The sequence below is a fragment of the Battus philenor genome, unplaced genomic scaffold (assembly GCF_028537555.1).
Source record: "Battus philenor isolate CCGP_79_NKW_IND1 unplaced genomic scaffold, ilBatPhil1.0.hap1 SCAF_30, whole genome shotgun sequence".
Classification (NCBI taxonomy): Eukaryota; Metazoa; Arthropoda; class Insecta; order Lepidoptera; family Papilionidae; genus Battus; species Battus philenor.
The window spans coordinates 1,858,648-1,871,443 of record NW_027181694.1 but is presented as its reverse complement, the minus strand read 5'-3'; the positions used below and the strand labels follow the sequence as shown (position 1 = coordinate 1,871,443).

General features: G+C 38.9%; 1 protein-coding gene across 1 annotated transcript; it reads right to left on the bottom strand.

Annotated features, from left to right (window-relative positions):
* Positions 1 to 210: 210 nt before the first annotated feature.
* On the bottom strand, positions 211 to 12,548 carry LOC137927417 (zinc metalloproteinase nas-4-like). The gene is made up of 9 exons (XM_068771224.1): positions 12,443 to 12,548; positions 10,584 to 10,768; positions 9,373 to 9,460; positions 8,749 to 8,795; positions 7,333 to 7,552; positions 6,398 to 6,573; positions 3,782 to 3,932; positions 3,100 to 3,239; positions 211 to 361 (listed from the first exon to the last, which is right to left on the bottom strand). Exons 1-9 carry the CDS (start codon positions 12,537 to 12,539, stop codon positions 236 to 238), a joined length of 1,230 nt encoding a protein of 409 aa, XP_068627325.1. The 5' UTR covers positions 12,540 to 12,548; the 3' UTR covers positions 211 to 235.
* Between the last annotated feature and the right edge of the window lie 248 nt (positions 12,549 to 12,796).

Genomic DNA, 12,796 nt, shown 5'->3' with positions numbered 1-12,796 from the left:
GAAGTTATTTTTGTAAATAAAATACTGCAATTACACAACACTATACTGAAATTCTCTGAAACTGTACCATATTGGATATATATTATCACCTAAATTGCTTTACTTTTAACGACAAATTTCTAATAAAAACATTAAATTTAATATTTCTCCGATGTTATAATGTTTTAATACCAAACATAACAAATGTACAAAAAATAAGAACAATTTCAATTTAACAATTTTATTTCACATCATTTTAAAATTTTTCAGGCATACCTCTGTCCCTACATTGACTTCTGTATATTAATTGTAGAATTTTATTATCAGATTCACTAAGTTGTGTCTTCTGTCCCATTGATAATGTCCTCTGCCAGAGGTGATCCTGAAAAATATAATTTACTGTATAATATTCGATTAAAAGAACGATATTTCTTCATCATCAGGGTTTAACCCTTTCCACTCCAATGTTGAGTGTCACTCGACACTGATTTTGTTCCACAAGCTCCACTGTCGAGTGATACTCGACATGGTGTAATACTTCTTTTAATTACTTCTTTTTTCATATTTTTTTTTTTATAAAGACTGGAGTGTAAGAAATGGAAAAGTAGCAATGAGTCATAAGAAGTACAGATAAACTTTGCTCATGTCACTCATTGGAGACTTTAGGGCACCCAAAACAAGTCGCAGAACTGAGGTCGCGGCAGATACAGAACAACGTCTCGATAGAACACCTCACTTTATTTATTTACAACCTGGGGGGAAGCACAAAGATTGTGCTGTGTGTTCCAAATGAAAAATAAAAGGGGGAAGAAAAGAAACATGCTATTTTTGCAAAACATGTGAGACAAACCCTTCGCCTCATCCTGGGATTTGTTTCGAATGACAGCATCTATCCTTCTCACCAATGGTCGTTGGGGTCGAAAGGTTCTAGCAGTGACCACGAGACGGAAGAAGTGGAATTGGGTAGGCCCCCACTAGTTAGACCAATAACATAGTTAAAATCAGGAGATCCGCAGTAGAAAGAAAGTCGCCGATGCAGCTGGACAATCCTTCTCACCGATGGTCGTTGGGATCGAAAGGATCTAGTAGTGACTACAAGTCGGGAGAAGTGGCATGGGTAGGCCTCCCTCTAGTTAGACCGATAACATTGTTATAATCAGAAGATCCCCAGTAGAAATAAAGTCGTCGATGTAGCTGGATAATCCTTCTCACCGATGGTCGTTGGGGTCGAAAGGATCTAGTAGTGGGTAGGCCCTTACTAATTAGACGGATAACATAGTTCAAATCAGGAGATCCGCAGTAAAAATAAGTCGCCGAAGAATTGCAGCCAACAGCCTTTGGAGCCAAAAGCTTTTCGACTGGCTCCAGCTGGGTGGACTGACAGCGTAATCTTGATCCTTCGCTGGATGCTGGCAGCGCAGAACCAGTCGTAGCAATATTTGGGTGACGCCTATGCCTTCTAGCAGGCGTCCATCGTTTAAAAAGAAGAACAATCCTTCTAAAAGAGTGTGAGAGAGACCTAGGGTTATTGGAAAAGTATATCAACAGAGATCATTTTTAATGTAACAACTGAAGCAATTACAAATTCATGATGATCTTATCTCAAACTTTGTTTTGGAATCATATGTAAATGTCCAGATGTTATTAAATCAGGTAACAAAAGGACCAATATTTAGCATTTATCAGCGGGCTGGCGGACGGTGCACTTTGTTGCACGACTACCACTGCATGTGCGGAAGTGGCTAAATATTGGTCCTTTTCTTACTTACGATGGACTTATGCAAAATAACGCCTGAATCCATTAAATAGTTATTAAATCAGCTCACACCATCATCAGGTCGTTCAATGTATACAGGAAGACTATATCTCGAACTGATTTCCCATTAGTGGGAAGAAGCGTCCTCCATCCGTCTTTTTTCGACTGTCTTAACAAGATCACGGTTATTTATATAATTTAGTTGGATTCTTCCTAATGCTAGTAGATCTTGGAGATAATAACGACACGAAGTCCAAAGTAGAAGTGTGTATATTCAAGCTTCATCCCTATTTATATCTACGTAAATGAACAATTATATTTCTGTGGAATTCCCCATTTCGATGCCCCGTTGACGATGATATAATGTTGCCTCTACAATTTGATTTATAAATAATTCTGTATCGATTTGTATTATTGTTATTATAGCTACTTGAAAGTACATCCAGACGCCCAGTTTCCAACTGACGATACGCTACAAGCAAACAAAGCGAGTGAGAAGAGCAATTCCTGATACTTCCTCCGATTTGCCTTAACGCTTGTCATTAGTCGCCATCTTTTTGTATTTTTAGAATGCTTACCATATATATATATTTGATGTTCCTACATTAAAAAATATTAAATTTAATATAAAAACAACAACTGTTTAGAACTGTATTCCGAGCCGGTGATATCTTACTTCTTATAATGTTAAAATAATTGACGATATAAAAGTGCGTATAATTTGAATAGATGCTCTAAAATTTCGGATATTGCAGGTACTTTCAGGACACGGATGCTTTGGTAAAAACCTGTGTCGCATAGGCAGGAAACCGTCAACGATATTCCACCATTGTGGTAGCGAAGAGGATACAGTTCAGCACACGCTTGAGGAATGTACAGCAGGGGAGGAACTGCGCTGAGAACACACCGACACTGTGGGGAATGACCTCTTGTTACCAGGCTTCGTTAAGGCGATGGAACAGAACGAGCAGTTATGGAGGCCTGGTATAACCTTCTGCGAAAATGTGATGTTGCAGAAGGAGGCTGAGTAAAGAGAGAGAGAGAGAAAGAACATCTGAGTTCCCCAATTGCACTCGAAAACCTGGACGTCTGAGGGTGTTATACCGTGCCTTTCTTCAACCCCCTTAACATGGGCTTGGCGACGGATTCAGAGTGATCTGCCGCAAGTAAGGAGTTGAGGCACTACGTTACCGCCGTTGAAACTGCGGCAGTATGCGAAAGCGTTCCCGTAGTTTTAACAAAAGGCGTTCAAGAAGACCGTGGGGTTTTAGCTGGTAGGAGTCCCTAACCCTTTCGTTGCCCCCGCAGTGGGAAAGTATCCTATACAAGATTTTCGCACGAGTAAAAAAAAAGATACTAGATACCTGTAAAGGTTGAACAGTCTGTGATCCGAGGGCGCAGTCCCCACACATGAAGTGGGCTGGTGCGTGGGTTACACTATCGAAGTCATACGGCAGCTGTATCAAGGCCGAGGGCGGAGCCTTCTCGAAATGGTGCTCCTTACCTGCACAGCCATATTTACGGTATAGTTAACATATAAATACTTTGTATGTTCACTTCTGAGATTCACATAAACCTGTTTTTGTGCAGTCGATAAATATAAAAAAAATAGTTTTAACACATGCATCTCGCAACTGTGGAAAGTTTCTATGATATTTTTCCTACAGGTGTATAAATAATAATATAACTGTCATAAACAAGCATTCTGCTTGGACCACCCGTTCGGTATACTTCAAGCAACAGTATTTTATTTAAATTTAAATAGAGAACTTCTATGGTCATTTACTCTTGACCTGTCAACTGCCTATGGACATATCTGTTCGAACTCCCCGGGTGCATACAGGTCAGATCTGCACGATATAAGTAGGCTGAATTATATAGTATCATCTTATAAATACGGTTCAAAATCGATTGCTCAGGATGTATAAACCACAGGATAATAAACAACAATATTTAAGTTATCATTTTAAAAAAATTGCCCCGACACTGACAAAAATGTTGCGGCAATCGAAGCGTTAAAAGACTAATAACATATATATTACTTACCTTTCTGTATGTTTCTCCAGTTTATCGATACGTAATTGTCCCGGTCGAAACGGTTCGACATCATGGGCACGCCCAATATCCTCATCAGGTTCACCAAAACGTGTGCACTGTGACCAGGTGCTCCACGGACCATGGACTCCAGATTTATGATCTGAAATAAACTATGTATCATATTCTTCGGATATTTATACAGATACATTAACACGTTCACTGCGGCCTGAGGTCGATTCAGCCTCATGGTAGACTTTGCACTGGTGCGGCGCGTAAAACTCGTGTTTTCTCTCTAGTGCGGCGGCTGTTTACACTCAACCGTATGAGGTATGACAAAGACAAATATAGCTTTCTTTATGTCTGCGAAGCATTGACTCAATATTGTAAAAAAATATTGATGAACATTAGGCAGAAAAGGCCTCAACCGCACTACTGGGAAGTTCAGCTTGAGGCTGATTCGACCTCAGCCGCACCAGCTGAAAGTTCTTCAAAATTGGGCCCGCAGTGAACGTGTTAAGAATGTTTATAAATTTTCTTTTGTGTTTTATTTTTTTTAATCTGTAACTTGTCGCAGTCGCCACCAATACGGCTTTATACCGCAAAGTTGTACCGAAGACTTCCTGTATATCCTGGTCCAGCATCTGTGCTGGTATCATTGGACACAGAGGGAGCCTTCGATAACGCCTGGTGGCCTGCTATACGGTGCAGACTGGCAGAGACTCGCTGCACCGCGAATCTGCGGCGCCTTGCTGACAGCTACTTAAGCAATCGCAAAGTGTGTGAAGAATAAAGATAAAAAATTTAAAAAACTTATTTGTAAACAAAGACCCTGAACCCTACAAATTAGGGGTGCGAAAGACCTCCAATAGTAGGGGCCATAAAAAATCTGTAACCTGATATAACATCATGAATCGTTCTTCCATGATAGGCCTTTTACAAAGATATCTAAGTGGTATACCATAATCACCACGTTTGGCTTCCTGGTTGTCGATCGCAACGTGGTATTATGGTACGCTTTCGCTGCTGCCCATGCCTCTGTAAGCTTGTTTGTCAGGGAGTGTAAATCGGGGAGGAGTCAATAGCCTACCTGATAAGCGGAAAAGACACCAAAAAAGACTTCCTCGCATATTGCAAAAAAATCATTATAAAAGTAATAGACAAATATAAAAGTTAAGGAAAATTTAGAAATGTAAATAGATAATATGAAATAAATGTGATAAAATGTAATATACAAAATGTGATAATAATGTAAACAAATAGAAATAAAGATAAAATGTAATATGTAACGAGGGAAGAATGAAAGATCACAGAGCGAAAGAAAATGAAAGGAGAAATATGTAAGAAAACTGAACGAAAGAACTTAAAATAATATGTGAAAAACTAAATAAATTATAACAAAAGTCCCTGTCCCACACTAGATAGGGGTACGAGAGGCCCCCAATAGCGGAGGCCAAAAAAAAAGCTTATTTGTGAGCAGTGGCAATCCTATATAATTAATGCACAAAGTGTGAATTATATAAAATTGTATCTAGAAAATCGAAATCACGATCTACGATCGCAAGTTTCAGTCATTTACCACTGGGCTTCCACTGCACATGCTAGAAGTAAAGACTTGGCTTCTAGTCTTATCGTATAGTGCAGGATGTGCAATGCACACGGGCGCGGCGCTCCCTAAGACATCTAAGAGCATCGTCTTGGACCATCATGGTACAACAATGATATGACAGAAGCGGCCAGCCAGCGCGGTGGCGGCAGTTATCAAACGCGAGTGTCCTATGGGTGGCTTCTTTTTCCAAAATTTTATTTCAACTCAAAATAAACCTTATTTCACATATTTAAAGTTTAGAAGCGGCCAGACAGCGCGTAGCAATGAGTGTTATTCTGCCGTCATAAGAAGAAAGGCCGTAACTAATACCATACTGTAAGCCATGGATGCACAGACCGCGGCCCGCTGGTCGAATACTGGTGGCCCGCCGACAGCAAAAATAATACTCCCGTACATTCGAAAAATATTGAATTCTATTCCAGAATAAAACCAAAGAAAAATAATTACCTATACTTCTGGCGGCCGGCCCACCATCAGTTCATGATTTGCCCGAGTGGCCCCTAGTCTTAATAAGTCTGTGCAACCATGCTGTAAGCTATACTTGCTTATAAAATAGTTTGTTGGATTATGAAAAAACTTTCTTGTTACGACGGCAAAGTTAATAGTTATAGCCGGGGGGGTGGGTCAGGGCTAGGGGGGGGTCAGGGCTAGGGGGCGCCAGGGTTGCAATGCACACGGGCGCTACACGAGCTAGAGCCGCCCTTGCTTATACTTTGCGTGCTCATCACTCGGATCCGAGTGAAGTGGAGCCATAGATATAGTGCCTCTCACTCGTATCCGTGTGTCCTGTTGATTTTAAGGTGGTCAGTATGGCGTCGGCAAGGTCGTGCTTGTAAGATCGTCTGGAATCTCTTAGAAGAAAGACTAGATTGTAGCCGTCATGTATATATATGTATATTCTAAAGGGAAAAGTTATTAATGTAACAAATTTCAAAGTAATCACTTAATACAGAATGATCGGTAATAGTTGTAAAAGTTTTATTGAAAAATGAGCTATGAGTTCATATAAAAAAGCATACTTGCTTCCCAGAAGCAAATCCTAAATGCGGTGTTTCCTCTCCGTCGTTTGTGAACCAGAGGTAGTTCTTGGGAGACAGGATCCCATCAACCTTTCTGATCTCCTGGAATACCACACAGCTGGACAATTCTATGGTTGTCATGGCAAACTTTAGCACCTTGTAATCGGAGGTCGTGCCTGGAAGCAAGTACAAATATAAAGTAAATGCCGGAATATAAGTAACAGTATAAAATACTCTCCCAAGGTCCACAAGGCTTTCGACAAAGGATAAACCTCCCACAAAGACCGTCACAATCACTGGTCTTATTATATATTCCTTTTACTTATATATAAGCTTCATATATTGTTACGTACCGTTGGTTCCAACTCGAAATGGAACACCACTGGTTCAAGGAGTCCTTTATTCACAAATCAGATAGTACCCTACTTTAACATAAAGTATACTTTCGCTCAGTCCAAACTACGCTTCCGAATCGCTCAAGAAATTACTGTCCAAATAACTTGCCAAATAGTGACTTTGTATCGCTGATTGTATATCTTAATCTTATAACTCGAAAAACAACACTGAATTGTCGAATTGTCTTTGGGGATTACACTTATTTATACTACGGTTAAGGTTCTAGTAAGTTCGAGATAGTACCCGGTTAAAATTTCCGAGAACCGAACACAAAAACTTATAAATAGCTTTAAAGTCACGCGTGTTCAAAGGAATACGGCACTTATTTATTTAGCACAAGGATGAATTTCCTATACAGTTCATTTTACTTAAACTATCGAGTTTTATATAGAAAGAACTAGTTTTTTTGGTGCTTACTTGATCCTAGGGTTCAGTGTTTATTGTTTGAGGGGTTCGGAGGTTAATAACAGATGTTACTCGTGCTAACAATATATAAACTTAAAATCTAAAAATAAATTCAGATATAAGTCAAAACATACGCAATTTCTCATCAACACTGAACATAACGATTCCTAAAGGCCACAGTTTTTCTTCGTAGTACTTTAGGTTGTCTTCGGAAAGCTGCAGTGGTGAGCTTTGTGATCCTTGTCTTCTAGAAGCAACGGACCTCTGCGCCAAGGCACCACACTCCTCGTGGTAGTGGGCGTTGATGTAATTCCGGTCTGGTGGGGCTATTAGCGAGTTTGATAGGTCTTCGTCCTTGATGATAGAAAAGCATTTCATATTATTTATTTATTTATATTTTTTTGTACACCATAGACAATAACTAAAAAAAAGAAACTATTTATATAGAGGTACAAGAGGCGGTCTTACTTGAGGCAATCTCTACCAAACAACCTTTGGATGGAGAAGAGAGACATGAAGAAGGCAGTTTAGGATATACATACATACAAATACATACATTACTATATATACATACTTACTACAACATTTATTATACTTATTTTTATTTAATGGAATCAGGTGTTATTTTTCCGAAGTCCATCCTAAGTAAGAAAAGAGCCAATATTTAGCCACTTCCGCACATGCAGTGGCAGTCGTGCAACAAAGTGCACCGCCCGCCAGCCCGCTGATAAATGCGCATGCGGCAAACAATGCGAATTACACAACTGCCACCGTGATTTCCTTCATGAGACGGCAGTTTAGGGTGTACATACATACAGATACATTACTATACACACATACATATACAGAAGAATATTTATATACAGGAATAAATAACAGATGCTATACAATATTTTAAGTTAATATCACATCAGCCAAATGTCTAATCATGAATGTATTCTAATTTTAAAATTTCGAAAATCTTTTGTTCATTCATTTGTTTCTTAATATACAAATAGGATAATTTAAATACATGTACGTTAAGAAATATAAAAACAATTTCTTTTTTCTTTTTTACACAAAATATCCCTGATTTATTGCCGCAGGTGTATAAATCATGTAATCAGGAGAGGTCCGTGTCTCCCCGACGTCCGAGTCCTCGCTTTGGACCCTGCACAACACTATTCACTACACTATACACCTACACGGGTATAATCCCTGAAGAACGTGTGTTCACCAAGTCTCTTGATCTATTAATCTAAAGCAGCAAAACCTGAATGCTCCCAGAGGAGCCTCCGCGCAGGCTGTATTAGTGCCCAGGCTCAAAGGTCCCCAAGGGAATCTCGTTTTAGATTATAACTCTTTGAAAATACCTGCTTAGCATTCCATCATAATGGTGCCTAAAGGTCCCGACCTAGGCTTGGATATTGCCTGGGTAATGTCATTCTTTTGGATAAAAACTGTCGGTGTTCTCCTAGTGTAACTATCTGCTAATCGAACAGACTTGTCTCTCCTTATCTTACTCTACTTAAAGATCAAATTATATATTGAATAATTGCTTTCATACTTACACGTTCGTGAAACTTCTTCACTAAATCGTAGCTATTTATTGCTGATACTGTAATTATTATAGATAATATTTAATTTTTTGACTAAAAAACCGTATGTATTACCAAGTATTTGAATATAAAATTTGATTATTTTGGAAACTGGCGTGGAAGATAACTTCTCGGTGAAAGCAAATCCTATGATATTATTGCCAGCACTATATGTAACGATACTATATATGAAATTGTTTGGAAAGTAAATTCGTTTTTTTTTTGACATAAATGAAAGACGATCTTCGAATAATAAATAAAAATTTAATTAAATCATATATTGGCCATTCTGATCCAACACTTTTTGCCATTTTTCTGGTAGTAGCATCATTCCACGCTAATAAAATTTTTGATCTTTGCTGGCAAACAACTTATCCAGGTGATTTTTGATGTGTTCATTTGTGGTAAATGTTTTACCGTCCAAAAAAAATTGTAGTGACCGGAATGAATAATATTCCGAAGGTGCCAGATATATACATTTCTACTTTGGATTTAGTGTTGTCATTATCTTCAACACCTACCGGCCCTATGAAGAATTTTACAGTAGGATTATCTGGTAGGATTTATATCGTTACGCTAATAGGAAATCGTACCTACCTGTCTGCAGGATACTAGCACGGAGCATATCCACAATTATCCTTACGATGTGCTTTCGATTAACGCATTTATAGCCTATCGGCATTTCCTGCAAGGCAATTTGATTATATATTTTGAGATTTTATAATATGTCTTATAACACTTTAACCATTTCTTGTGCGGTATATGAAAAGTTCTATCAAATTGAAGTATAATTGACATATTAATGTAAAAAATCATAGCTTTGTTCGGCCATTCACTTCTTTTAATTTTGTTCCAAATCGGTCGCAGAGTTGATTTAGAAACTCTATTTCATGGTGACTCTTTTAGCGATGCAGTATCCTCACTGTCTGCTTTGCTACAATCCGCAGTAATAACAGGTTATGCACTTTCACCCACGATACAGTCGCGATGCCAACGAATCAGAAACCTATGTTCGTTTCCTGTCGCGCTACAGTAGCGCTTTGGCGGCGCTACTGTAGCCTTTTGCAAATGCGACTAATACGCATTAGTAGCAGCTTTTAGTAGTAGTCATATGCAAATAATATATGTGCAATTTTTCTTTATAACCTTTTTTTAATTGTATGGACATAAGGTTTCAACGAGACAGTGCCTCGTGTTACACAGCCAACGAAACATTGAAGTTCTACGGTGAAATGATGATGATGTCTAGATCTAACTTCCCCGCTAGATCTCTACTAGAAAAGATTAGAAAAGATCCGAGTGCATTTAATAATTGCGTAATTTTATTTTATTCAATAACATAAAATATTGGATGATTATATAAATTTTTTGTTTTATATAAAAAAAGGAAAAAAAAGGTTTTTAAATACTCCTTATGTAGACTGAAAAAAACAACAGTCACGGCAGATAAATTCCCTGTTGTGGGAAAAGATTCCACCTGTGGCGGTTCTAAAAGTTTAATGTCATTTAAGAAAAAAATCTACTTTTGACAGCTCTGACAGTTTGCTGTCATTTTTCTAAAATGCATTTGTGACAGCCCTTATATTATCCTATCATTATAGTAAAAATTTCTTCTTTTAATTTAAGACATGCCAACAATAATATTTTGTATTTCATTTACTTCAATAATACATCTGTGGCAGCTCTAATAGTTTCATTTTTACGAATAAAACCCACCCTCCATTTTGACACCAGTAATCGATTCTTGTTACTTTAAAAGAACCGATTTTTGTCTAAATTATTTTCACTGCATTTCCAAAAATACTTACCACAACGTTACTAGTAAAATTGTAAATGCTCGGTGGGCACGTTTTCCTCTTATCCGGGTTATTGATAAACAGAATCTTGTCTTCACCGCTTGCTGTGTAGTTCAGAGGCGTGTAGAAGAACTTAAGACATATTTCGTTCTGAAGCTGCGACAGCGTAGATATGATCTCATCTTGCGAGTGTAGATCTGGAAGATTAACCTAGTTTAGGAGACTGTCTCTTGGAACTAAAAATAAAACTCGAGTGCAAAAACACAGGTTTTTTTTTGTATTATGTATATAAGATCAGACATCGAAGTAAAATTCTAGTGTGAAGAACAGACTGAATTTTATTGTACTGTACAGTTTCTAAATGTTTGTGCTGTTAGTCCTATGGCTTATACAGCTTCATCGGTATCGAGTTCACGGAGCGGAAGGGTTCGTGAACTATTCTGAATTTTATTTCTATAGTCTCATGAGAAGTTTTTGCTGTTAGCCTTGCGGCTTTTACAGCTTCATCGGAAACGAGTTCACGGAACGGAGGGGTCCGTGAACTATATAAAATTAAAGGATTCGGGTTTCCGAACCTGCATCAGCAATCGGCGGGAGGACGAGGAAGTCACAGCAAGGAAGTGGCCACGAGATAGTAGCAGCGGGGGTCACCCAGTGTGCTGTATGAGGAGTTAAGTGTGGAGGGCAGCGTGGACCACTCGGCAATCTAAGGATACTGATCCTACGTCGGATCGCCCACGCTGTTCGCGGCGGCCTCCCGACGCCGTTTGCGAACGTACGGTGAGAAGTGTGGTGAATGATTTTTGAGCATCGCACGCGTGTTTCCGTGCGATGAGCGGTCGCCAGTGGAGTGGTTGCTGTTGTTGGTGAGTTATCGCTTGAAGTGTAGTGAGTGTCTAAAGCTTGCGGTGTCTGGTGTGGGTTGTGGGAACCCTGTGATAGGATCAGTAAGGACGTGTTCAGGACGTCTTACGAGGTTTCTGAAGGAGGTGCCGGAGAAGTAGCAAGAGGAGTTCGCTATGAGGGGGTTGGGGTGGGAAGAGGCCTTCGCTAAGTATGCCTTTGAGCATGACTGGAAGAACTCTCGGACGGTTTCGAGTTTGAGGTCACTGTGGGGGTCGATGTTACGTTGGAAACAACGCAGCGGGTCACTAAGGCCCTAAGACTCTTAGAATAATAAAACTTGAACGCTAACAGGGGCATCTATGCTCAGACCACTATGTGCTACTATTTCACTGGATTAAGAGACTCCCGATTTCTTAAATCGCTTCGGAGAACACTTCACGGAGTGATTGGCTCAAGGATCACTGCAATGGAATCTGAGCTTGGGGTATAAGTCTTCGATAATACCAGTTTAACATTCTCATACGAAGACACCCAAGAGGGCCAAACCTCGTCTAGTCAGGTTGCTATTGCTTGACTAACATTAATATTTCAGGAACCGTTAAATTTGGGAGAAGTAGCGGAGGAAACTCCAGTAACGCTTATATCTATAATAATCGAGGTTGGAACCTCGTGATATATATCTCCGGCCGCATTACCTACGAGAGCATTTGGTTATTGAATGGCGAAATAGTCTCGACGAGAATAGCTTTTGTAGAGGAATGAAGTCTACTATCCTAGGTAATCATGGCCAACCACAATAACTTTTTTCTACCAAAGAACTTCTCTACCCCTAAAAGATTATTCCTTAAGATAATCGATTATCTCTTTAACATACATGTATTACATTAAAAAGAAACGTCACAATGGTGACAGTTTATTTTATACTTTTGTCGATTTTAAGTTACGAGTCTTAAACATTTGACTATAATTACGATATTATTATAGATAATAAAGCAATGGTTGCCAAAAATAAAATCGATTTTTACCATAATCCTTTTTATTAATTGCGTAATGCACCACGCCTTTTCGCCACAGCATACCGCTCACGAAACAAACGCACAGCTGCAACACGAACCAGCGCATAATCGTAAACTGAACGGATCGTTAAAATTTAATCGAATATGGAAAAAATTCAATAAACCAAATTTTATATCTCATGTTATTCACCCATGTGTATAAACCAATGGCGTAGCTAGAGGGTGGCGAGCGGGGCGGCCGCACCAGGCACCACAGACAGGGGGGCACCAAAGTTCAAAATAATATTTTTGTTTTTTTGAATGATGAATAATGAAATGTTAAAAGAAAAATAAAAACATAATTTAAAGTAAATAACATAAAAA